This window comes from Diuraphis noxia, unplaced genomic scaffold (assembly GCF_037042655.1).
Source record: "Diuraphis noxia isolate RWA-SAM2 unplaced genomic scaffold, SU_Dnox_SAM2 contig0004, whole genome shotgun sequence".
Classification (NCBI taxonomy): Eukaryota; Metazoa; Arthropoda; class Insecta; order Hemiptera; family Aphididae; genus Diuraphis; species Diuraphis noxia.
The window spans coordinates 13,796,755-13,824,735 of NW_028301714.1; the positions used below are offsets into that span (position 1 = coordinate 13,796,755).

Consider the following 27,981-nt stretch of genomic DNA (forward strand, 5'->3'; position numbering starts at 1 on the left):
ATGTAATGAAAACCATTTGTGTACAGTTAATTAAAGCGCAAGATGAAGGAGGACTTTCGAGTACAACAACATTAAATATAAAAATTAGTGATATTAATGATAAGAATCCGGAATTCATTGGTGCCCCGTATGAGTTTTCGGTGGACGAAGGTGTGGACGGAGCCTCAGTGGGACAAGTAGAAGCTGTAGACGGGGACGAAGGAATAAATGCTTTAGTTCATTATTCGTTGCCGGACGATTTGCCATTTTTAATTGATGTCAACACAGGACATATACGCACTGCTACAGCACTGGACTATGAAAAAAACAATGTGAGTAAAAAAATTAATATTTTTGTTTGGAGTGCGTATCACTCGTTATGTGTATAATATGTGTATCGTAGTTTGATATATTAAAAAATAACATACTCGAATTGCAAATATGCATTTTTATAGGAATATAAATTTGTGGTCACCGCCAAAGACGGAGCGCCAGATCCACGTATTGGAACTGCTTCTGTGACAGTTTCGGTTAAAGACGTTGAAGACGAAATTCCAGTATTTCATAAGACATTATACGAAGCAAAAGTACCAGAGAATGCACCCGATTTCCTAGTTACTCAAGTGCACGTGAGTTTTTTTAGAATTATTATTATTATTACCATTTTTGCATAATTTTTTAAAAATGACAAATACTTGTCTTTTAAATTAATTTTTTCAATGTATGATTTTTGGTAAAAAATCATATTATTATGAATAAAATAATTTTTTAATCGATAAATGCAGTATGCTTATTTATTCTATGTTGTGTACGATGATTATAGGCCGATGATCCCGATACAGTGAAACGAGTGACTTATGTAATAAAACAAGGACCTTCAGAATTATTTACCATCGATCCGGCTACTGGGACGATAAGAACACTTAGAGGTTTAGATTACGAGAAAGACAGTCAACATACACTAATCATCGGGACACTGGAAAATTCAAATCAAACACCCGGCTCTACGACGAAAGTAATTGTGAACGTAGAAGATCGAAATGACATCCCACCAGTATTTCTAACCATACCTTCACCTGTAACGCTTGACGACGACGTAGCCATTGGAACTAAAGTGACGACTCTTTTGGCTACTGATTCGGATGGAACATCTCCAGGAAATAAGGTAAATTAAAAAGATACATTATTTAATCCACTGAATCTTGATATAAAAATAAATTGTATTTTAGGTTCGATATGAATTGAGTGGTCGTGGAAAGGCCTTAAAGTATTTCCACATAGACCCTGATCTTGGTGTTTTATACGTGCGTGGCGATCTTCAAAAAGAACCCGATAATGAATATCAGGTAAATTAATTGCAACTATTTTATTATTGAGTTTAAAAATCAAAAAAATGCCAATAGGTATAACAGCAATCAAAACTTTTTAAATAATATCTTATTTGTTATAACTTAAAAGTAATAAACTTAGGAGAAAATTTTAGTTGAAATTCTTGAAAATATTGTGCAGATTATGTTTTTATTATTTTAACTTTATTATACATTCACATTCAACTATTATATATATATATATCATGGTAAGTTATTGAAAAAAGAATATATACACGTAATATAAGCAAATTATCAAACACTCCTACGACTGCAAGTCACATTTACGATTTACATTTACAACAGATTTATTGCGCATGTTACAAAATATGTAACCTAATTATTAATATAAACATATTATACGCTATACAGTTAACAATTGACCACACACATTGATTATTTTCATAACATTTTTGAATAGGTACATGTTTTCTTATGTACACAGAACGTCTAGTTCTAGTATATATTTTTGAAAACCATTAAAATCGATTAATCCTCAATCATTTCTATCGATTTACTGAAATCTAATTATATTAAATTATTTATTATATTGCTAAATTATACATAATTATGCTAATTTAAGTTTCGTGTATTATATTTTTACGATCATAATATATACATATTACTATCGTTTACCAGTTATACTACAATATTTTTTTTAAATTTTTTTACTTTTAATAACTAAAATGTAAATATTATACACTACAAATAAACAAAATAATACATATTAAACATTGGCTAAACATATACATAAATTACATAATTATTATTTATTATACAGGTCGATGTAAAAGCTTATGATTTGGGCGAACCTCAGCTCTCATCAGTGACATCAGTGACAATATTTGTTCGTCGTGTCACGACTCCAATTCCAGAATTGGGAATGGGGTTCTCGGACGATTCGTACTCCGCTCGAGTTTTAGAATCTGCCATTGCTGGCACTCTAGTTAAGGTTCTGACTGTCGTACACCCAAGACCGTCACTACCCCTTCCACTCGTTTGTACAATAGTTTCTGGAAACTCAGAAGGTAAAGCAAAACAGAAATATTTAATATAAATAACAATTATTAAATTAAATTAAATTTTTTTTTAAACTTTTATTTCGAAAATATACAATCTGTAAAATAATTTATAATAAGCATAATATATATGTGGTGATTATATGATTTTTTTTAACTCGAATTTACATGAGTTTAAGGAACTACCCAACAGTAGTCCTTATGACTTGAGGTATTTAAATGTGTGAGTTATTTGAATTTAGTATGTACGTTGTTGCTAGGTCTCTGCACCAGTTTCTTTTTAATCTTCTTGGCGGGTTTCCAGGTATGTTGGAAGTGTCAAAGGCGAGGATCATAGGGTTTGAGTGGTTTGATAGTGAGGAGTGAAATTATTTGTAAGATGATTTTGCTACTTCTGGAACTGTTAGGATGTTTAAATCGGAGTGGAGTGTATGATTTGAAATGAAAAAAGGTGCGTTTGTAATTATATACGTAATGTTATAGATTGAAAACGTTGTATTTTATTAATGTTAGATTTTTTGGCAGAACCTCATAATTGGATGCCAAATTAAATAATAATGATAATTTTTTGATGTTTATTAACATCTGCAGTGACAACAGTATGCAGTTTATATTGGTTTTTATTACTATTTGTTCATTCCTAATATAGTAATATCCACTTTACATAATAATTATATTATTGTTTAGATAACTAAATTTTTTTTTTTACTATAAACATAAAAACATTTTAATTTGATATGAAAAAACACGCCATGATACCCTATATTAACCAAGTTTTATTGGTGTGCTTAGATGTTTTTACAATAAACGTCACAACTGAGAAAAATTGTGAAGTGCGTTTAAAGGCAACGAAATTAGATCATGAACACGCAGAGAGTTATCAACTGAAAATCCGTCTCGACACGCTTGCCGGAGTCGTTAACCCGACAAAAAGCACTACTATGGTAAATAATATTTTAAGATTATAATATCAGTTATCTTGTATATAATTATAGTAGCGTAGTGCGTATATAGGTGCCTCCTAATATATACGTAAATTATACCAAATAACCGTGTTTGTATATACCGTACCTATAATATATAATGTCAATGAATTATAATATTCTGAATACGCGGGTTGATGCCATGTACACATATACCTTTACATTATAGTTGAACGTGCAAGTGATCGACATAAACGACAACGTGCCTACGTTTGTGTATCCGGAAAGCAGCAAACGCTACGCCAAGAACGCATACTACGGCGCGGTATCGGCCGACGAGGAAATAGGCAGTGCGGTGTTGCAGGTGAAAGCGGAAGACTTGGACGGAGGAAAATTGGGTGACGTGAGATACGAGTTGACCGACGACGACGACCAGAACTCGACGGAAGGTCCTTATTTCGCCGTCGATCCGAAGACTGGGATCGTAAAAACCCTGAGAACGCTGACCGACGTGCTTCCGCGGAACTTGCCGTTCCGGCTTGTGGTCACGGCGCGCGACAACCCGGGGGCCACGAATCCCAGCGACTACAACACGGCTCAAGCACACGTCGTTGTGAGTGTTGACAAAAAAAAAAAAAAAAACATAACAAAAATAACAAAAATAATCACAAACGCGTGTGATGAACCCGCGATTTTTCTCCCATCTGAGCAGGATTACACACAGGCCTCGTGTATGACTTACATTTTTCATTTACAGATAAACGTGATCAAAGACCAACACCGCTTGGTGATGGCCATCGATGGCGCACGTCCGGACATCGTTAAATCGTCCGAAAACAAATTGATAGACGTGCTGGAAAAACAACTGCAGCTGATCGTGGGCGGCGAGAAAGTGTCGGCCAAGCAGTACAGGCGGAGAGAGAACCTGACCGTCGAGACTGATCCCAGCTCGACCGATTTCTGGTTTTACGTCGTGGACCCTGCCAGCGAGACGATTTTGGAACGGAACGACACCAAAGTGGTCAGGTAATTAAATAACGGCACGCAGCTATATAGGTATATATTGTGCACAAACGACGACGGGCTGTATAATAATTATAACGACCCAAGTTTCGTGTTTTCACAACCGGTTTGCGCGGTCGTCGATTCGTTTTGCGAGAATATAAAACGGTTTCCGCCGTCTCGTCTGACGTACAATGCACGATGACACTGCTGCAACTATATATTGTATATTATGATATACCTACGCGCGCGCAAATAACATTACATATTATTATTATAATAGACGTCGATCGTTGCAAACTGACGTTTCATCGTGTTTTGTTTTTGCCAACCGCTCGCAGGTCGATACTGAACAGAGATTCCGTCGGCAACATAACGACGACGATTGCCGAGAGACTGTCAATCATCGCGTCGGATATCCATTTGCCGCTGCAACAACAGAACGTCGTCACACGGACCCACACCGCGGGCGTGACCATCCAATGGACGGTGTTCCCGTACACGCTGATCCTCATGGCGGCCCTGATCCTGGTGCTGGGTATCGCCGGCATAATTTACATCTGCGTGTCGTGGTCGAGGTAAGGTCGAACTCTTCCTGCTGTAAGCCGCTGGCGATAACGCTTGAGATAAATGCTTATAAAATAATAATCATATATATTATTATTATACATATACTTGCACGGCGAGCCGAAGCGTTTTCCCACAGTGCTTACGCGGAAAAACGAAACGGTTCGCGCTGCTGCAGCGTAGGTGCACAATAGTTATAATAAGTTATAATATTAAAAATGGTAGGAAGGCTGCACACGAACTGAGTCCTATTATAATAGTATAACCTTTTATGACGAATTGAGTCCCGGATTATTTTAAGATATATACCAATTGAGTCCATGTTTTAATACTAACCGAATCCCGTCAAATTAAAAAAAAAAAACATTTTCCTTCCCATTTTTACAGATTTAGGACTGTCGTCTCAGTACGTCTGTAACAAAAAATTCTGCAGATATGGTTAAAAATGTTTTACTGGCATATATTGTATAAATTAAATAAAAATAGATGATAAAATTACATTTTTATATCAGTAAAAACTAAAAATGTATGGGTTCAACATCGTATATATTTAAATCTAGTTATTTTGCGTTCGATTGCAACAGCTGCATTTGTTCACTGATTTCTTTTTCTTTTATATAATTTCTTTTATTAATTGTATGAACACTTCTAATTTTTATATACGTTTCGCGTTGTACATTCAACGAAATTTTTATAAATTGGTAAATGTTTGGATGGGCTGAATAAAACATAGCATTAAATATAAATAAAAATGATATGTAAGTGATACATATATAATATATATAGGACATAGGTATATCCATCTGGAGCGGGTTTTGACGCGCGGCACAGCTATGCGGCATAATTTCCGCCTGGACTCTGGACGGTTGATTTCATATTTTACTCAAAATAATCCTGGACTCAATTCGTATACTATTAGATTCCTAACCCAGGACTCAATTAGTATATTATTTTTTTCCCGTTCAGGTATAGGGACTCAATTAGTAGTAGTAGGAAGTATAGTATAGAGCGACAGTGCAATACGTGCATAATATAAACGTCCGTCCGTTTGTTTTGCCAGATACAAGGCGTACAAGGAGAGGATGGCCCGGATGTACGTGACGCAACGGTACGACCCGGTGTTCATCGAGCCGAACATGAAGGAATACGAGGTACAGGTAAGATTTGGGTTAAGGCGATGCGCTGGCGACGATCGACTAATACATAATCAACCGACGGGGGGTTTTTTTTTTTTTTTTTGCTTAGGTGCTTCAAATGAGCGTACCGATCGACGACAACGACAGCTACAACGACTTGCAACTGGACTTTAGTCGCAAAAATCACACGTTCAGTATGGACAACGTCGGGTACATTACCAAAGAGAATGTCGACAGCTTAGGTAATAATAATAATCATTAATATCACATAAAAAAATATAATATGTACAAGACGTGTACAACAACAACTATATATACCTTGCTCAGAACTTTCAAAGGGGATGATGTGAGCCGAATGTGTGATCTCCGTCTTACAAACACAAGGCACGGAAAGTTTGCGTTCAATGGAATTTAGAGTGAATTTGTTATAGTGTATTATATATGTATTATCAAATTTAAATGCGAGGCCCGTTATAGACCAATTAGACCATATCTATTTTATGTAATCGTATGCACTGTAGTGTATACGTATACGTATGTTGTACACTATACCTATAGTGTTTTTACGGTGCAGTTTTAAATTTTGAGCGAGTCGTTGCGAGGATTAAAAAATTGTAATTTTTTACATTGTTATAATTAATTTTAAAATAAAATATTAATGAAATCCTATGAAGTTTGAGGTTCCGTAGATAACGTTCTCGCGCATTTAATGTTGATATAATAATAGGTCAATTCGCAACGAAATTAAAAGTCAATATCTCAAAATTGGTTATACAAAACTCAAATTGTTCATCATGTTGTGCGTGGGTCAAAGTGGGGAAATAAATAATAGACAGTCTAGTCCCGACTACACAAAAATGAAATCAATCATGTTAAAAAAATATTAATCTGGTCTTATAGTGCCATAAGCGTTAGCAGGCGGTGTACGCAACGAGTGCTGCACCCGCCCCCCCCCCCCCCCAAAGCCGATTGACTGCGGTCGCCAATATTATTAAATTATTAATGTACTAAACCGCTGCCGTTAAGGTACCCACGTAAATAATTTTTCACGAAAACAATAGTTGTCCAACTCGTTATTGTAATAATATTATGCGTGCTTGTCGCATGGCCCAAATTGTAGCAGAGATGTCGGATATAGTGAAATTGTAGCACTCAAATGCGAGTAAAAATTATATTTTTGACTATAATATTATACTTTAAAATAATTGGTCGTGAAACTTACGCAACGAAAAACAAAATGAAAATGCTGCTGAATATAAACGATTTCCTAATGTTTACTTATATCACGTAATAGTATTCGAATTATAATTTTTTCTCCATTAAAAGTGCGAATTATACAAAACCCAACATAATTTCGTAGAATAATATTTTGTTGTGACTATGTAATTAATAGTGTCGACGAAAAAAAAACATAATAAAAATAAATCTAGAATATATACGTTTGAAAATTTACAAAATACAATTTAGGCGAATGATGATGGTTCACTGAGAACAGATAAAATAACGATATACCATTATAATACTAGAACGCCAATAAGTTAATAGTGACGAATATGTCGGTTAAGTGTAAAAATATTCACAATATAGATTTCGAATGAGAATGAAATATAAACGCCTCGAAAAGATCAATATTATACAGTGTACCTATTATATTATACTATCACATATTTTATAACCTTTACAATAAAACGGTAGTAGGGCGACGTATAAAAAACATGAAAACATCGTTTCCAATGAATTTTTTAAAAACATATCGCAATCGCGTAATCCGCAGACGGACACAGTCCAGTGAGCTCGGAAGCGGCGACCACGGCCAGGACGTCGAGCATGGGCCGCGGCATGTCGAACGGCGGCACCAGCACGTTCGGTCGGACGAACATGGCGTTTGACCCGGCGGCCGACTCCGAGTCCGCTGCCACGGCGGCCGTCATCAGTCCCACCAACGACAACGTGATGTTCCGTGAGAAGAAGGAGTTCGGACGTCCCGCGATCCACAACGGCAACGGGCTGACGACGTTCAACCGGAAGGACGTGGAGGTCACCACCGAACTGTGATCGACGACCCCCCCGCCTACCCGCCGTCAGGGCACTCAAACGCGTATTTTATGTTATACATTATTATTATTATTATAGTATTACTATGTACAGCTGATATAAAAAAAATGCGATGTTATTATGCGTCTAGTCCCCGCGGTCCCCACCCACGACACTACGATTTCAACCCTATATCCCCTAAACTGCGGTCACTGTGATAATATCGTTTTTTGTACATAATATGATATAGGTATATAATGTATATTTAATTACATTTACGTGTAGATAGTGGTTAGGTATATTATAATATATTTTATACACCTCCACTCCACCCTATATGACAGGATATTGTTATTACCTACCTAAAATAAATCCCCTTTATTAGTGCATGAAACGATGTGAAATGTGTGCTACGTCGCGGCATCGAAACAAAATCGACTAGGTTTGTAAATTTGTAATATGTTATTATGAAGTAGTACCCTATAGATGTGTCGGTGTTGCATCAAATTTTATATTTTACAAGGCGATTGTCTTATCAGATAACAATCATTATTTCAAAAACTATATAGATACCAACGTTTTTGATAATGTTTTAAAGACGTTACAGACATAAACAATATTTTTGAAGAAAAAAATACAAGGACTTACCCCTGACCTATATTTTTTAACTTCTTATCACTATCGTTTTTAAGTTTTTTAAACATCAACATACTTTTTTTTTCGAAACAATATTTTATTGGTAGTTCGGTACATACAACTTGAGTTTTGGACGAGTAGCTTAAGAGTTATAACTTTAAACGATTACAACTGATTAATCTACTCGCCTGGAATTTGATTTTTATAGTATTGATGCGTAGTACTTCAAATAAAAATATGTTTGCTTTCAAAAAAGACAAAGTAAATAACTTAAAAATTATTGTTCTAAACCCATTTAAATTATTTAAAATATATATATATAACGTTTAATGTTTTAGAAATAATGAATGTTCTTAGATAAAATAATCGTATAGTATTATAAAGATTGAAAATGTTGCTAACAAAAATCTATAGTTATATGACGTCGATAAATTTCTTTTTAAGTTACACCTAATATGGCCATATAGATTATAATAGGTACATATCCAATCCACGATCCATTGACCTATATAATTAACATACGCGCGATAAACAGTAATAGTAATATTAATAACTAAAAGAGGTTTTGGTTGGTCGTCACTCGCCATGATATTACCGGATGCCTATCACCGAGGCAATTTACCTGTAGTGTAAGAAAAACAGAGACTATAGATTTTTCTTATAAATTGAAATGATTCGAGTATTATGCTTTTATTATTTTAAATGTGCGCCCAACAACCGAGTGTTGTATCATTGTATCGGGCCATACCATAATTGTTGGGCATTAAACTATTAAACGTAATTTTTATGAACAATCGTTTTCGAGTGCACTATTGATACGACCACATCACGGTTTAAGATGGATTTTATCTGAAATTTCGGAAAACATATTATATAAATACAACAATAGGTGCTATTACAGTGTAGTGCCAGCTGTTATCCTATCACCTGTTTGTATTTTATAACCACCGATGTGAATGAACACGTGTATTCTCATCAGCCAACACACCTATGGGCTATGATACCTAAGTGAAATAAGTCATTATCGGAAGCGCGATTTAGTTCTGTGGTCTAATTTTTTGATATCCGTACGAATTGCTGTTCTTTAAAATTGAAACACGTTAAAAATTCGGTAGGCACACAAAAACGAACTATTTTGCTCGATTTTAGAACATTTCGGTTTTGAAATGCGTATGACGTAAATACCAATTATAGAAATTGTGCGCAACACACTTAATAAATTGTAAGGGAGCCAGAATAATTAAATTTCAAACGCGTCGATTATGTTCTACATTATAGCTACAATTGGGAGGGGCATTTGAACGTGCAATTTTAAACTAATTTTTAATCGTTTATGGTTTTATACGTAGGTATATAGGTAGTATCTTGGTGCCTATATTATTATTATTATTATATTGATACCTAATATTAATTATCTGCATAGTTTTCTTCTAGTAATCAAGTGTTTTGTACTTTTGTAATTAACTATATATTTATTAATATATTTATATATTTATATATATATGTTTAAAACTATATAAACTTACCAACTACCATATAATAATAATCTAGCTAATAACGTCGTTAATAGCCGTAACGACTTGGACTCTACATTTATAACTTACTTGTGATACGAATTCTTGTAGAACAAAAAATATCGTTATAGCATAAAAGACGACCTTTTGAAATTATTCAATATTCTGTACTGAAATATTTGATGACGACTGCTTAGTTAAGCAAATTTATTTTTGATTTAAGTTCCATTAACCGGGTGCGTTCAGTGTGTAAATTAAAAACTAAAATAATAATTTTATGTCACTTGCAAGTTGCGACTAGCCAGTAGCCATTATCAAATTGATTAGACAGCATAAAACTACGATGCATTAGACATTAGTGAGGAATAAAATCGTCTATTGCGTTTGAATTGTAATCAATGATGATCAACCACAGTAATTACACCGTATGAAAATAAATATAATTTTTATTAAATTATATTCATCTAGCGATTCAAACGTGGTACTCAATTTAGAAAATTTAAGTATCTTAAGAAATTAATATTTTATTTTATAAAATACACCTTTATGAACGCAACCACATTCCAATCAAATTAGTCATAGACAATTTTTTTTTTCAAGTAAAAATGTTAAGTTATTAAAATATATACTTTCGTGTGTATAATTTGTATTCTTATTGATTTGCTCACATAAGATATTTCAGTTTGTCTAATATTGTTAAAATAGGTAATAATAAATTGCCATATTTAATTGTAAGGACAAACATTTTCTTGAAGCTCAAATTGTGTTATAATTTATTATTAAAATTAAGAGGAAACATAATAAAATTAAAACCATTTTGTAGTGTTTATAGTAATATAACAATTTGTGTAATTTATTAATATTATGTTGTTGTAATAATATTAAGTTCTTGATTTATTATACTTTTTATACGATTATTTCAATATGTGTAAAAATAGTAAAAATGTATGTGTATGATATTTGTGTAATTATTTATCTTATCTTAAAATTATAATCAAATAATTTTTATAAAATTGTACAATTGTCAATTACATTTTATTTTTTATTTTTCATGACACTGGTTTCTTCTTTTATTTTATTAGCGGCCAATAATTGTTCATCTTGTTTACGTAATCTAGCCAACTTTCCATCCATATTTAATCCATGCCTAGCAGCTCTAAAACAATTATGTGTATTTTAAGTATTAATGTTAACACATAGAATTTGTTTACACTATACACAATTTAAATAATACATTTGTCTTAAACTAATTAAACTTACTTATGACAAGTAATCCCACCACAAGCTTGGAATAACTGATCATCTGATAATTCTAAAATGGATTTAACCTCCTCAGTTTTAATTTTCTAAACAAAAATAATATATTAATTAAAACATTTTAAATATTACATTAAGTCCTAACCAAACCAAAAAAAAGTTTGTCAATTAAACATATGTATCTGACAAATGTTTCTTGGTCTGAATGACATGTATCTTTACACACTATACGGAATATAAACTGGCAATTACCTTAACTTTCTTTTTTTTTTTCTTTGATTTAAAAGTAACATCTCCATCCTAAAAAAAGATAATATTTTATCGAATTAAAACTATTATTTAATATTAAGTATATTTTTAAATGATAACTTTATTATCTACATTTTAAATTGATTACTTTATTTTTGACGTCTATCCTATTGGCTGCATCATTGTAAGTACGAGACCACCATTTATCACCATATGACTCTGCATTAGCTGTGTCATAACCAACACCAGTTTGATCGAATTTCAGGCTAGCACGGACAGGAGCAGCAATCCCATCTTCTCTTTTACCTAGACCCTTGCCTAACCATTTGATATCAATCAGAAAAAAAAAAATCATTATTTCAATGAATCAAACAAGTTGTTGGTTTTTTGATAATTATAAATTGGTACTTAAATGTGTCAGTTTGCTTGTCTGTCAATCGGTTCAATATATATGTATATACCAATTATTTGTAGATCTTCTAGTAATTTCTATAATTTACAATATGCACTAGTGATACACAATATGAACAATATTATAATTAATTTAATGATTGGCATTATGTTTGTTTATTTGACATGATGACAACTTTAAAAAAATACTATCTCAATGTGGAGGCGATTATTAGATATTCGACCAAAATGGATAGTTCTCTTTCAATATCCATAACTGCATCAATATGGAAAAAGCTTTTGTTGAACTTAAATAATCTTAAGGATTAACCTTCATAATTTTATTTTATTGGGTCGAACATGTTATTATTTTTAGTGCACCATTGTATATACATATTACCCATATATATACACTATGTGTAATAAGAAATTGAGGATAAGAATTTTAGTTAAAAAAAAAAAAATACTATTTTAACAACAATTTTTTTTACTTATGTACGCAGAAAAATAATTACATAACCAAGTACAAATACAAAATATACAATTTAAAAAAATTTATTTACTAGAATGTTGAAAATTTAGGTCATAGGGAGTTCAGAAAAAAAGAAAATTATATATTATGAGCTCTTCAAAATACAATGTTTAATATGTAAATTCCTAAAAACCATAATTTTTTCTTCTATGATTGTTAACTCAGTCGACATTACAATATTTACAATGGTAGTGGTACAAATAATTTTGACGCATGTCCGTCAATTATCACAAAATCAATATTATAGTTTATAGCTTGACGTGTGAGATGATGATGTTAGCTATTATAATATTTATGTGTACGAGTATGTACTAGGAGGTCTACTCGTTAAGTGAATGTTTGACTTATCATGTATATAAAAATAATAAAATACCAAACAAAATAAAGGCACTTAAATTGTTAACAACAAAACGAAAACAAAAATCAAGTGTCGGGAAGAGCATTATATTATTATTATATTGCACAACGACACACACCGGAAATCGAAACATTTATCCAAGAGAAAAAGTATATGCAAAATGTTTTTTTCTTTTTCAACATAAATTCCATTTTATAAATTAAAACAAATGAAAAATACTTATTCAACATTTTGTTTTGTTACAAAAACAAAAAATAATAATGTATGATATATAGTTTCGATTCCAGTTTACAAACAATAAATACTAACTCAGACTATAACCTAATCCTGAATCAGAATCTCTTCTTTCTTTACGATTTCTCTTTGGAGTAGTTTCATTAGGACTATGATCCCTTTTTAATCCTCTGTCGTCTTTACTGATTTTAATACGTAAACTACTTCCAGAACCTGGACCACTACCTCCAATTCGTTCTTTAGCAATTTTTAACTTAATGCCTCTAGGTGGAGAATGTGGTGTAGTTATAACTACAGGTGGTATTTGCTTAATTTTTTCTTTTGGTATTGTAATTCTAATAGGTTCTGGTTCTTTGTGTTTATCTTTATGCTTATGATGTCTATGTTCTCCATCCTTGTGCTTTTTATCTTTTTTATGTTTCTTTTTCTCACGTTTTTCTTCTTTATGTTTTTTCTTTTTCTTTTTATGTGTATTTGAATTACAAGTTTCTCCATCCATTTCAATAGTACCAGTTGGGCCAACAGGATTCAACATTAGCTCTGGATCAAATTTAGGTATATCCAGTAATTCAGGGCTCATTGGCTCAGATTTAATATAAGATTCTATTAATGGTTCAGATTTAACATAACTTTCTATTAGTGGTTCAGATTTATTATAACTTTCATCTAATGGTTCAGATTTAATAACAATATTATTTTCTGTTGGTTCAGATTTAATAATATAAGGCTTAACATCTTGTGGTTCATCATCAGGTACTGGACTAAATATTGATGGCTTTTTAACTTTGGGTGGAGATTCTCGAGGGGATTTGATCACAGATAAAATATTTAAATCATTATGCTTGGTCATTTCTTTGAGCACACTTGTTATTACTTCAGAATGGTTATCCCGACCAACAGAGAATTGATTTCGAATAGGTTCAGGTTTGACTGCCATTTCTTGTTTAATAACCACTTCTTGTTTATTAACATGTTCTGGAGGTTTAGGTATTGATTTAGGTCTTGGAGGGAGAACTTCATTTTTAATATTATTATTTAAAGTTGTTGGTATTTCAACTTTAGGTTTTACTGGTGCTAATGATTTATTTTGGACAATTGGTGAGACTTGCTCTTTAGAAGGAATAGGTTTAGTAGTAGGTACTACAAATTTGTGATCGACTGGAACACCATTAGTTCTGGTTGGAGGTTGGAAGACTACAGGATTAGGAAATTTGGACGGCGTAGGCCTAGCATTTATCATTCGGGAATGACCCTGGTGTTTGTAATTAGAAGGCAAAGGAGGAGTTGGTGATTGAATTTGTTGAGAAGAACAATAATTTGCTAATGCTCCATTTTTGTCCATTGTATTGGTGGCCATTAATCGTTTTTTCAGACGAGATGGACATTTATCAAATATTGTTAAAAATTCTGTAGTTAATTGTTCTAGTAGTTCAGTTGTTACACTTTGATCTACATACCAAAACCATGGTTTTCCTTCCATACTATCTTTTAACTCCCATTTTGACCATTTGCAAGCTAAATGTATACAAAAGCAAGCGACAATGGTTGGTTTGTATTGGACACACATGGTAGTTAAATGTAGGCTATTGGATGCCATGAAATATGCTGTCTGGGCAAGATCTTTGCTAGCTCTTACCAAATGACAACATCTTACTATGTGAGTATGAGGGTGATCAATGGCTGTTTCAAAACCTAAGGTTTTTAACAAAGTTTCTTCATTTTTTAACAAGTCTTGTACTTGTTCTAAATAAACTTCAGATTTATTATCAATGTGATGAAAATTATGACCATGTTGTTTATTTAGACAAATTATGGAAACCTTGAGAACATGTTCCAATTTCCGAGGTTGTTCTTCATTCTTAGCAGCAAGAAAAAGACACGCAGTAGCTATTGCATTGCGATGAAATAGTGTAAAGGGGTGGTACATGTAGAAACGGTGCATATACACAATGGCAGTGTTTATACACAGTTGGGTGGTGTGCAACCTTTGGCCCATCTCTTGAATGAGGTTGGCAGCAATCTGTCGGTATGACAGCTCTTTATCAGCATCGATGCCAAATCGTTTGCTGGGTGTATTCTCCAGCTGCTCTTTTGAGAAGTACCAACGATCCTCATGCATGGCGCTCACCACCCTAAACACAATTAGTCTATAGGTTAGTCCAAATGATACATAACGAAAGGTAAATGCAATTAAATAATGCATAATATTTACTACCCATTGTGTTTCCTATTGGCTATTAGTACACGGAGATTATAAAATAAACAATAACATGTTTATATTTTTATTTATTTATATTCCTCAACTGAATGCATGAAAAATCAAGAAAGATATTATTTATACAACAAATTTGAAAATATAATACATTAAATATAATATAAATTAAAATAGGGTAACAACTATTAACTAACGAGTAATTTTAGAGGATACTAAACCAATAGTAATAAATATTTCTTATTTAACATTAACAAATAATTAGTTAGTTCAACCTAAAGGTTAGCCTTTAACATAAGGATATTCAAAAGAAATTGAATTAACAAATGACCTAGTTTATTTCTAGATAAAATTTAAAAATAATTAAAATATTTATATTTATGTACTAATAATATATTCTAAATATATAGTACATATTCTTGGATAATTATTTCAAATTTCAAAATTTAATGTTTCCGCCATTTAAATATTAAACCATGGTTTAAATAATTTATAGAACAATTCACTTAAAAAAAAAAATACATCTGGCAACCCCATTCTACAATAATTAATTAACATATATCTGTTCAACCCTCATCATACTTGTAAGACCTACTTTCTTATAATATGATTTGAATGAAATACATAAGTAAATTAAATGAAGGGGAGGTACCAACTAATTAATAGTACAAAATGCAAGGAAAAGCAAATTTTTAATATTAAAAATATATTCACCACTAGCATGGATGGCTAGTATTCATCATTAAATTGTAAATTAACCTCATACCACAAGTCCACGATACTATTATTTATTAATGCCCAATAAGATAGAATATATCATACCCAAGGATGTCTTAATATAGAGCATTAATGTATAAAAAAAAATTCCACCATGTTATTATTATTCTGACAGAGGAAAAATTATGCAATACAAATTTTTCATCAGAGAATTAAATTGAATAATATTTATCAATACTAAATTAACACGTATCGACAACCGATTCAAATAAATGACTAATATGTTGACAACTCATATTTGATTACCAGTACAAATTATTTCAAAAGTAATTATTTGACACAGACATATGATAAACATTTACCAAGTTTATTGATATCAATTTACAATACCTAATCCAGCAAAAGCACTGAGATTCGAACCGACAGACAGATTGCAAGCAAGTATAGAAGCCCGACGTTAACATAAGACCTAACAATGTATTAAATATTTTGTAAAACATTAAGGTCAAGAAATGTTTACAGACAACGGGAAAAAATAATTTCTTTACAACTGCATGTGTTTTTGAAAAAATAATTATTTTGTTTACCTTGAGTCCAGCCGTATTTACGTAAAATAGTTTCGCCAAAGCTCATGGTCTTGGCGGAGGGTAAATACGACATTCACCTATGATTATATGAGAACATTATTGATACATGTCTCTATTTTCAGATAGTGACAAATTCTACTTGAAGTCTTAAAAATTGAAGTTATAAAAATTATAGTCGAAATTTACTTGCTTAACACAAATCACAAACGCAACATCATAGACCCAACCTAGAAAAACAAGTTAGAAAAACGGGTCCATGGATGATAAACACAAATACAATATTTTTATTTCAAAAATTACAATTGTATTTCAATAAATTTTGCAACATTCTTCATGAAAATCCGAAAAGTAACAATGTTATATTTAACTGCATTAATGGCTAATTTAATTGGTATAAATCGAAGTCTTTAGCAATTAAATTGAAATTAAAAAACCATTACACAACCTAAATGTTTTAGGAGCCGTAAAAATAACCAGACAGACGTTAACACTGTAGACGACAATGATGACAATACGGTATAATAGTGTAACAGCATTGGCGATAACAACAATCGTCACTTCGTCAGTCACTAACGATCAAGCGTACCGTGAGGATGTTCGTGCGTATACGGTTTTAAAATAAAAAAAAAAATACAAAATACCTATTTGAGACAAGTGCGTAATATATACTAAACGAAAAATAAGATCAATTCATTACCGGACTTTACAGGTAAATTGTTCAAATGTTCTATAATCCAATATTAATCATAATACTTCTTATTATTATTTTTTCAACATTTGTTTTCATACGTTATACAAATATACATAATAATAAACTATAGTAGACTTGGAAATATTTAAAACATTTGCATATGGGTAGTAAATATTTACAATATCGCATAGCAATTTATCTAATTATTGATATTACAACTGCCTGAGCTATTCATTTAGAATTTTAACTAGACAAAATAAATATACTAACAATGATTTATTATTGAGTTCATTATTTAATAAGTACAAACAAAAAAATGTTTTCTTAATGTTGTACCTTCTTTATAATTTATAATGTAATCATAATTTAGCTTTAAAAATATTAAATGTATACTTAATACTTTAAACATATCTTTTATTTTTTAAATACACGTCTCTGATTTCTGTTACCATTTTTAATCCTGTATTATTAATATTATATTACTGGATTAATAAATTTATTATATTATACTTATAGCAGTGGCGTAGCCAGGGGGGGGGTTTTGGGTGTTATAACCCTCCCCCTCAGCCGTATTTATATCAAAAATATAATGTTTATAATATAGGAATACAATCATTTGGTCGTGGTAAAATGTATTCTGTTATTAAAACCCCCCCCCTAAAAAAAATCCTGGCTACGCCACTGACTTATAGTAAAGTTTAAATTAAAATAAATTACGTACCTACAATCTTAATAGATAGTATAAGTAAAATACTCCCTGATGTTATATTTAATACAAAAATTTAGAAAATAACCTCATCTAAATGTTACCATAAATAAAATAAGGTACCTATACCATTCAGCGAATTATCCATAATTTAATTTCTATCAAACTAATTATAATAAGTTGCTATATATATATTATGATACATTTCATACCTACTGGAAAATAAATTATAATAATTTTACAATACAAAAACTGAACAAGCTAATTAATTTAACATTCAATTTTAAAAAACTCAAATAATAATGAAAACTAACAATTTACTATTAAAAAATATAGTTGTGTTATTTATGTACTTAGTTGTGCTATTGCCTTTTGTAGATTTTTTTAAATATATTATTATTGATTGGATGGATAATTACTAAATTAGTAATATGTTAGAATAGATTTAACATAAGTAGATGAAGATTAATTTAATATTTAAGAATCTCAGAATCCAAAATTTAAATATCCTGAATAATACAAAAATAATATTAGGTACCTACATATCTGAATGTTAAATACATACTTTTTTCAGTAATTTTACCTATTTATTTATTTATTTTTAACCAAATGAGTTATGTTCTTGCTATACATTAATAAATACCTTAAATCATATCATGTATCCCTTAATATATAAAAAAATTTAAAATATAATGAACTAATAGTAAAACTTAGTTAAACAATGTAAATTAAAAGTTGATAAAATGCATAATATTTGAATAAGCAACTAATATTTATTAACTTTATATTAAAAGGTATTCATGTAGTAAATAACAATAACAAATAACATGAAGTAAAAATGAAAACAAATTTTAATTATCACCTATGAGTTATAATAATTAATAAATCGGTATAACAAATAAGCAATCAAAATGTTATGGGCAAGCTTTGTATTATAAAAATAATGCAGTCCTATTGGTTAACTGGTCAAATTGTTCTTAATAATATAATATTTAACAGAACCTATCACATGTGATTTTTTTTTTATCATATATTATTGTATACCTACACAAACTGAAAATATTATTTTACAATAAACATAATATGTGATGGAGGTGACATGGCTTGAGTGCCAGGAGACAAGAAGCCACCCATTGGAGGCACTTAAGGTTAGGATGTTGGGCTAGGATTTTAATGCACTAGCAAGAGAGAGTATACAAGATAAAGGAGAGGTAGAGATATATACAATTTTAGATGAATAGGTCACAGATCGGTTTGAGCAGAAGTTTGTATAATAGTAGCTTGTTTTTTAAGTTGTTGTGTTGGGATGTGAGAAGATAACTAATTGTCGAGAGTAATTATTTAAGGCAATTCTTTTGTTGTGGGTGTGAGCTGCCCTAGTTAACCTGCGATCTAGATGTAGACCAAGATATTGGACATTTAGGGCGGTCGAGAGGAGAGGTAGATGGGAGGGCAGACTAATTGCCTTAGTGTGAGCGTACAGTGGATGGATTTTGTTTCGTTGATTTTTATTCTTCAGTCTTTATACCAGGTTCATATAAGATCGAGATGATTTTGTACGAGGTTTGAGGCTATTTCAGGGTCAGCATGGATCGCTAGAAGCGCCTTGTCATCGGCAAAGTCCCCAGTTGTAGTGTTGGGGGTGATAGGTTGATCTGAATAGATTGGAGAGTAGAGGCGCTGTTACAGATCTTTAAGGTATCCCTGTGTGGATTGGTGATACTTTGTATAAGGATAAGCCAGATTGAACGGCAAAATGCCTGTTTTTTAAATAGGATTTAAATAATAGAAAATAGTATGGCAGAAGAATAGATTTGACTTCTAGACCTTTATGCCATACTCTGTCGAATGCCTGTGGTATGTCAAGGAAGATAGCTGTGCGAATAAGCTTTTTTTCAAGAGTATACAATATTTTATCCACTAGAGACTAGGTGTATTGTAGTGTGGTTATGACGAAATCCAAATTGGGTATTAGGTATGCTGGCTTCTATGGTAGGAATTATGCGTTTTAGGATAATCCATTCGAAAATTTTTGAAAATAGGGGAAGAAGACTGATGGGCCTGTGTGAATATGTCATTTAAATTTATTTAACATAATAATCTCCGTAATAATCCAATATTTTTAGGTATTAATTATATTTAAGTACCTAACATAAATTATTATGCATACAAATTAAAATATTATTAATCATTCTAAAAAGGTGCATGCAAAGGAATGAACATCTTCTGTTTTTGGGCTAAAATAATATAAACTAACAATCTCAATATTATTTTTATTTTACATCTTATGAGTTAACTACCTATTTCATACTATATTATTGTTATGGGCACCTAACACGCATAAAAAAAGTTATAATTTTAATAAAATAACACTAAAAACAAATTAGAATATTAGTACCTCATTAATTATTCATTTTTTATTTTGAAAATATATTGATATGAATTTCTAAATTTGTTGGTACATTTGTACATTATTTTCAAGTAAAATTTTAGTTTAATGAGTATTTAATTTATTATATAATAAATTGAAAATAGCTTTTCTATCAAGCAATGTTACAAACATAAATGTATTGCTTTATTCTCACAAATTATCGTTTATTTAAGTCACAGTACCTGATATATTTATTTACATGTCAATCATCGATATTGATAATGAATTGATTCATTGATAGGTATTTATGTATAATAACACATAATAATATGTATAAAAACTGTATTAAAACTTATAATTAAAATTCAATTAATAAAACTGTTGACAATAAGACAGATATTATGAATACAATTTTATACAATTTAAATATTTTTCTATAACTATAAAATAATTATGAAGTTAAATAAGTAACCAAATTTTTTTAAGAACATATCAGTATTATATTGTATCAGATTTGTAAAAAATTATTAAAATTTGTTATCAAATGATTAAATAAATAGATTTTTTTCTGCTTAATATTTATTAATAATTTGTTATTTATTGATCTTTTCCATCTCTCGTGAAAATCATCATGCTTTTTAGACCTATTTCTTATGCAACCAACAGCCAAAACTTATTTTTAATGATAAGAACTTTTATTCAACAGACAATATTTAAACAGAGTAGTGTGTTAGATCCCCAAAAGATTATTATTCCATAGTTTTTGGAATCGGTGATTTTACTTTTACATAAAAAAAAATTAAGTCAATTTTAAGTGAATATATTCTGTATATATTATGAAGGTGTGTTCATTTAAAAAGGTATTTGAAAGAGCTTATTAATTAGGTTATATTTTAATAATTCCACCCAAGCCATTCACTTCAAATGGGCTAAAATCATTCATGCATAAATTTACAATAAGTAATTCTCCTGTACATGATTTGATAATTGCCGAAATAGCCCGCAGACTTACCAATAAAACTAAAATACACCTTACTCATGTATTTAATGCTATTCTCCAAATTTCATAATTCCCGATTCAATGGAAATTCGCCACAATTATTATTTTCCCTGAACCAAACTAACATATAGATAACCCCTCATACAGGCCTATAAAACTACAACTTTTCTTCTCAACACTTAGAAAAATTTATATTAAACAGAATCTACCCAATCATCATTAAAAAGAAATTAATTCCTGACACACAAGTTGGATTTAGGGAACATCACTCAACCATTCACCAAATACACCGTCTAGTTGATACCATTGTCTGTTCTTTTGAAAAGAAACTTTACACCTCGGCAGTATTCCTTGATATTGTATAGACCTTTGACAAAGTCTGGCACCCCGGGCTTCTTTTCAAATTAAAATCATTCTTACTCGCTTCATATTACCTTTTTTTCAATTCATACCGTCAGATCAGGAACAGTACACTCCAGTATCTCCCCAATCTTAGTCAACGTTTCTCAAGGTGCAGTTGCATCGTCAACTCTATATAATACTCAGTAACCTAACCTAACCTCTCCAAAGCTATTTGAATGATTTATCACGCTGGTACTCTAATTGGCGTGTCAAAATGAAAACAAATCTGTACACACTACCTTCGCTCTCCACCACAGTCAAACTATTGTTTCAAAAGCATAGCTAAAAATTATAACACAAGGAAATATAAAGAAATTTGTACCAATAAATTCAATGTATTATATTTGTGTATTGATGCCTAGAAATTCTCAGGTTTGCCTCAAAATGTTTGCAAATAGTAAGATTTATACTTAATAATATATATATGATAATTTTTTTCTAGAGGAATCGTCTATAAGTATCACAATTTTTGTGCAATTCTAATAATATATAGTTTAAAAGATGATCTTATTATAAAATGTTATTTTAGAATATAACAAATTATCTTAAGACGTTTCAGTACCTATTTAAGGTTATTATTAAGATCACTAACATTGGCAGGTAAATATATGAACCAAAAATTCAAATTTATTTTGATATAACAGAATCTATGAACAAACAAAATTGATAAACTTCATGCTTAAAAAAAAAAAATGAATTATTAAAACTTATTCTCAATAATATTAAAATAGATTAGTTAACAACCGGTTAGTTATGTGATATATATTATATATGTCGGTGTACAGTTGTTAGGCTACATACTTATTTGGTAACAAGTATTTTAAAGGGATATCAGATTTTTGTACCAAACTCAACATTATTTAGTACACATATCTATATATATTTTAAGCGATAATACATCACTTTGACTTAGGTAAATATATTATTTAAGTTGTAAATCTATAAGTCTGTATACTCTAATAATGTTAATGTATTTTCGGCAATTTAACTGTTTGATAAAAAAGTTAATCCTTTCCTTGACTAAATATTAAATAATATTTTCTTAATTCATATAACATAAATAAAAATGCTTTTCTTGCTCGCTCAAATTTTTAGGAAATATTTAGTATAAAATCATATCGTAAATCCATAGTACCTATATTTTAATATTTCTAATTAAGTTATTTTATTATTTTATAACTATATATTCTATGAGCAGACAAATTGTTTGTAGCATTTTATTTCTTGGGATGGAATTGGTATTTAAATAGATTATTTAGTTAGAACTCAGATGTAGAATTTTTATATTTAAAAAAAAAAAGTAAAGGTAATATTTACAGATCATAATTAATTTTAATACTTGTTCATTTATACTTATAGTATAATAGAGTAACAAGTAAGTACAGATCAATTTAATAACCAATAAAAGAATAGAGCTATTAACTATGATTCTTAATTTATTTTGTACGAAAATCAGTGTTATTTTGTTGGTTATCACAGAAATGATCTTTCAATAACATACTTAAATTTAAGTAAACAACAACATAATATAAGTTGTATCTTCTTTATATTTTTATATTTAACATTTCTCATTTTGAACCCAAAATCTTTGAATTAGACAAATACCACTAATACAACATTAAGTGGTTTAGAATAGTTTTATTTTGTATTATGTTATCAACATTTGAAAATGTACTACTTTTTAATATTTTAGTACCAAAAACTAGGATTATCAATTAAAAAAAAAAAAATGATATAAAATGATTATAATATAGGTATTATAGACAATTTGAATATTCATTGACTCCCTGATCACTTTCACAGAATTCTAAGAATTTAAATGTACCACTGTTTAAGAATTGTTGGTATACAAAATGAAGACTTTTTAAAAATCAGCTCTAAATAGATACAAAAAAATGTTATGCTGACATTCTTATAGCATAAACAAATATGTAATTTTAAAATTTTAATTATTTAACTTCTCCTACCCTTTATATATCCATAAGTGATTTATATCATACATCAAGGTATACTCAAAAACAAATATTATTTGAATATTCATCATAATGTGTTAAAAATCTATTTAATAGTATTACATTTTAAATCAGCTTTTTATAACAACATTCATTAGCTGAAAATCAGTTACTATAAAACAAAACTTTGTAGCAGATGCATCATATGCATATTGTTTTCAATAATTGATACATAGTGCCTATGTTTATATATATATAGCAATTTATTTATCTATATTAGCAGGTACAACTTAAATCAGATTCACCCCCTCAAGTTTAACACAATAATTTGTATTTACTAATTTTTGTTGTTTGACTATAACTTAATTTTGTCACAAGAAGGTAACTATAAAACCTTCAAAATCTCAACATTCAAATAAATTTCATAATGCCTTCCACTTACATCATATAATATATAAAACAATCAAATTTATCTTAAATATGATCTCTGCCACCTCATTGCACATCAATCTATATATCAGTCATGTTAACAACGGGTATTGGTAAAAACTAAAGGGAAGTGTTTAGAATGAAAAAAATATCTTATAACTACATGCAATAAAATATTACTTTTATTTTATTATTTAAAATGATTTACTATATGATCATAAAATCTGAACAACTAAGTATCATAATAAGTATAAAAGTATTGAAAAATATTAAACATCTTTAAATACTACTAAAAAACACTTGGAATTCCAGTATTTTTTTTTTTTAATAAGTATATATTATAACTTCTAAATATAACACAGTTGTTTTATTATTGATAATCAAATCATTTAATTTATAGAATTTATAATTATATTTAATTATATTTTATTTGAATGTTTTAGAACACCTAGTGCAGATGGATTGAAGATAAGAGTGCTGTTTTAAGAACAAAATATTTTTATTCAAACTTCAGTTAAAGAATTTATTTGTTAATTGAGCAGTCTAAAATGAAATGTCATCAAAAAATGTAAAATAGTTGTTAGAAATTGATGTTGAATAATTTGTAAATCAATAATTATAGCTAATCCTAGAATTTATTTTTATTATTTTTATTTAATACAATTTTAAATACCTATTATTAATTGAATTTTAATTTCCAATTAGTTAAGTCTAAACCATATTATGAAATCATAAGCTTTTCTGTGTATAAAAATATCTGATAAATTCTAATGAATAACCTCCGTAAAATAAAACAAATTATATAATTCTTAGTTTTTATATTGTTGTTTTTTTTTCAATAGACATAGGTAACTATTTAACTACATTAGTTTAATGAAATTAGAAGAATTTTAAAAACCATAGACAAATATTAAAAAGAAAAACAGAATCTTGAGTGTATATGTACCATTCAAATCTTATTATACAACTGATCAGCAAAATAACATCAAATTATACAAATAATATTAGCGGAATTAGTGGTATTATTAAATAAGCAATATTTAACTACCAATGGTTTTTAGTTTTTACAGAATATTAATCCAACTTAATTACAAAATGTTATGTTCAGCTGACTGCTGTTGTTAGTATTTAAATTCTACTGTAAAATCTCAATAAATATATTTAAAACAATGAGATTATTAAATTAATAAATATTTAAAAAAAACTATAGAATGCAGTAAATCCATTTAAAAAATGGTAAGTAGGTAAGTATACATGTCATATGTTTACAATTCAAGCAAAGTTGTGTTTACATGGCCAACATGAAAACTTGACCATATTTCTACCCAAGTGAGAATATGAAATCGGATTAAAGCTAAATTCCTATTTTCCTTTCTTTACTATAATCATAAAATATTTCGGTACACATGGTGCTTAAATTCCTATTAATTGATATTAAATATTGTTCATTAATAAATACAAGGTCAATCAAATTTGACACCATAAAAAATAGAGGTAAAAGAAGAACTAATTAAATGACCTTGAGTATTAACTTGATAAATAATGGTTTTTACATGCCTAATAATTATAAATTTTATTTAATTGTCAAAATACACAGTAATTACAACTCTTTTTCAGAAAAAATAGATTTAATTCAAATTATTTGAAAATTATAATTCAAGTTAAATAAATTACCTATTAATTAATTTATATGTTTGTACTTAAAACATAAGTTATGTGTTTAATAAAGATGCCTGATAGTTGATAACTATCTCACTATTTTAATAAGTAACTTATGCAAGTATTAAATTGTATTTGACATTTTGACTGAATAATATTAATTAATTTGACAAATTTTTTATAAAGTTTTTAATTAAGCAATTAATAATATAAAATACTTTAAATATTTATTAAATGTTTATTACACAAGACCTAGTGTTTATAAACTAAGGATAAACAAATAAATTACTACAGAATAATTTATATTTACTCAATAAGATTGATTAAACATTTTCATGTTATATGGGTCTTATAATTTTGGGCATAATTACACAAAAGCATAAAACATATTAAACAAACATTATTATCAACTTATACAAAATTAGTGGGTAGTTAAAAACTACTTGAAACATATTTAATATTTGATTAAAAACTCATTTGATAGGTAGGTGTCTTAATTACTAATTTCATACAAAATGATTTTTTTATAAGTTTTTTATCAAATAAGAAATAACTTAAAACCTGATACACCTATTTAGAGAGAGTTAAATACTAAATATTATTGTTTACTCTTTAGCTTTAATGCAACAAATGTATTAGTAAAAAAGGAAACTCTTTTACATGTACTAATTTTATAGTGCCTTGTACCCAATTATAGGTACAATTAAAAACTATTACCATTCATGAATTAAAAGGTACCTAAAATATTGAAAATTGACAAGTTTATTTAAGAAAAACATTTATTCATATAGAACATCCACAACATTTTAGTAACCTAAATACTCATATTCAATGTTAAGAAAATAAGGTAACTTACAAGGGAAAGGTTTATAAAAAAAGAGAAGACGACTGAAGTTGTTTATCTTTTAAAATAATACAAATTTACTATTTTTATTTTATTCTTTGATACCAATAATACATAATAATTATAATAATATTAAAAATAAAGTTGGTGACCCGTTGGCAAAACATTCTGCCTGAAGATTGATAACGCCATAGCGTTCAACGCGTTAATAATAATAGCCAAGAGGTAAATGATATTCACTTATATTTTTATATTTGTTTTGTATCTATTTACCTTAGGGTAAACTGCAATATTAACTGCCTTCTTTCTTAATTGGAAAATGTGTGATGGCGAATACCTAAAAGACCAAGTTCGGTTACACAACGAGCACGACCGACGACTATAACTGTAATTCTTATTATAGCAGAACAAACATAAAACATAAAAATTATGTAGCTCGACCAAATAATATAAATGATTTACGTCCAACTTGAACGAAATGCAGAAATAATTATTTGCGAACAATACATAAAATTGTAGCAAAATTAATGAAAAGAAACGCCAAAATATTTTTTTTATCAAGTACTTACACGTTGACCAACTTTACTTTCCTAGGACGATCCTTTCAAAGTGTTTTGACAGGCTGTCTAACGTACAAGTGTGAAAAACCACTTTAGCCACGTCACACAAACGTAATAATATGTATGTTAACTCAAATGATTTTCTCACACTATAATACAATAAAATAGTATTTATGATTTCCTTAGGGCGTATACAATTTACTAATTTAGACATATTATTTAAAAGTCTATATAATTTATTAATATGGCAAAATATTACGATACTATCATTTTGGAATTTGGGATAAGGCCGATCAGTGTGTAAGTTGCACTAATGCACTCCGACTGAATGTTTTATTTTTTATTTTATCAAATCTTGATAAATTGCAATACCTTGTGTTACACCACTTATACCAGTATGTCACATAATAAACATTAATATACTATTATAGAAATATTGGAATGTATATAGTATATACGTATAGAATGCAGCTGCCAGCCTGCAGGCCATATGCTTGTATACAGGATCGGATTGGCCCGTCGAGTTACCGAGTTAATTCGGTGGGACGCAATAGTTTTGGGCCGTTTAAGTAATGATGAGGCTGCTTACTGAAAATGTGTTAAGAGTTTAAAGTTGGAAAAATGGAGTCAAGTGTTGGACTTGCATAGACCATA

The 27,981-nt window shown here is 29.6% G+C and overlaps 3 protein-coding genes and 1 long non-coding RNA gene across 7 annotated transcripts in view; 2 read left to right on the top strand and 2 right to left on the bottom strand.

Moving 5' to 3' along the window:
• Positions 1–11,232, top strand: part of Cad99C (cadherin 99C) — a 61,478-nt gene extending 50,246 nt beyond the window's left edge. The window contains exons 13-24 of one of the 2 annotated variants that reach the window (XM_015524248.2): positions 27–311; positions 435–608; positions 803–1,144; positions 1,209–1,325; positions 2,128–2,374; positions 3,158–3,309; positions 3,518–3,901; positions 4,046–4,314; positions 4,632–4,868; positions 5,918–6,014; positions 6,103–6,235; positions 7,768–11,232. In XM_015524248.2, the coding sequence (XP_015379734.1) occupies positions 27–311; positions 435–608; positions 803–1,144; positions 1,209–1,325; positions 2,128–2,374; positions 3,158–3,309; positions 3,518–3,901; positions 4,046–4,314; positions 4,632–4,868; positions 5,918–6,014; positions 6,103–6,235; positions 7,768–8,048 (2,718 nt within the window). In that variant the 3' untranslated portion in view covers positions 8,049–11,232. The remainder of the gene's footprint in view (positions 1–26; positions 312–434; positions 609–802; positions 1,145–1,208; positions 1,326–2,127; positions 2,375–3,157; positions 3,310–3,517; positions 3,902–4,045; positions 4,315–4,631; positions 4,869–5,917; positions 6,015–6,102; positions 6,236–7,767) is intronic. The other variant, XM_015524249.2, reaches the window with a different exon arrangement.
• Positions 10,993–16,899, bottom strand: LOC107173645 (G patch domain-containing protein 4). The gene is made up of 5 exons (XM_015524256.2): positions 16,714–16,899; positions 11,832–12,001; positions 11,687–11,734; positions 11,438–11,523; positions 10,993–11,333 (listed from the first exon to the last, which is right to left on the bottom strand). Exons 1-5 carry the CDS (start codon positions 16,784–16,786, stop codon positions 11,213–11,215), a joined length of 498 nt encoding a protein of 165 aa, XP_015379742.1. The 5' UTR covers positions 16,787–16,899; the 3' UTR covers positions 10,993–11,212.
• On the bottom strand, positions 12,543–27,309 carry CycT (Cyclin T). 2 transcript variants are annotated; one of them, XM_015524254.2, is made up of 2 exons: positions 27,041–27,309; positions 12,543–15,329 (listed from the first exon to the last, which is right to left on the bottom strand). In XM_015524254.2, exon 2 carries the CDS (start codon positions 15,314–15,316, stop codon positions 13,268–13,270), a length of 2,049 nt encoding a protein of 682 aa, XP_015379740.1. In that variant the 5' UTR covers positions 15,317–15,329; positions 27,041–27,309; the 3' UTR covers positions 12,543–13,267. The 2 variants fall into 2 exon arrangements, with proteins under 2 accessions (XP_015379740.1, XP_089083541.1); XM_089227415.1 differs by lacking the exon at positions 27,041–27,309 and adding an exon at positions 16,714–16,855.
• Positions 16,970–25,076, top strand: LOC149055735 (uncharacterized). Of its 2 annotated transcripts, none has more exons than XR_016191660.1 (3): positions 16,970–17,104; positions 17,172–17,422; positions 24,708–25,076. It is a non-coding gene; the product is annotated as an uncharacterized LOC149055735 (long non-coding RNA). The 2 variants fall into 2 exon arrangements; XR_016191661.1 differs by having other exon boundaries at positions 17,047–17,061.
• Positions 27,310–27,981: the final 672 nt, after the last annotated feature.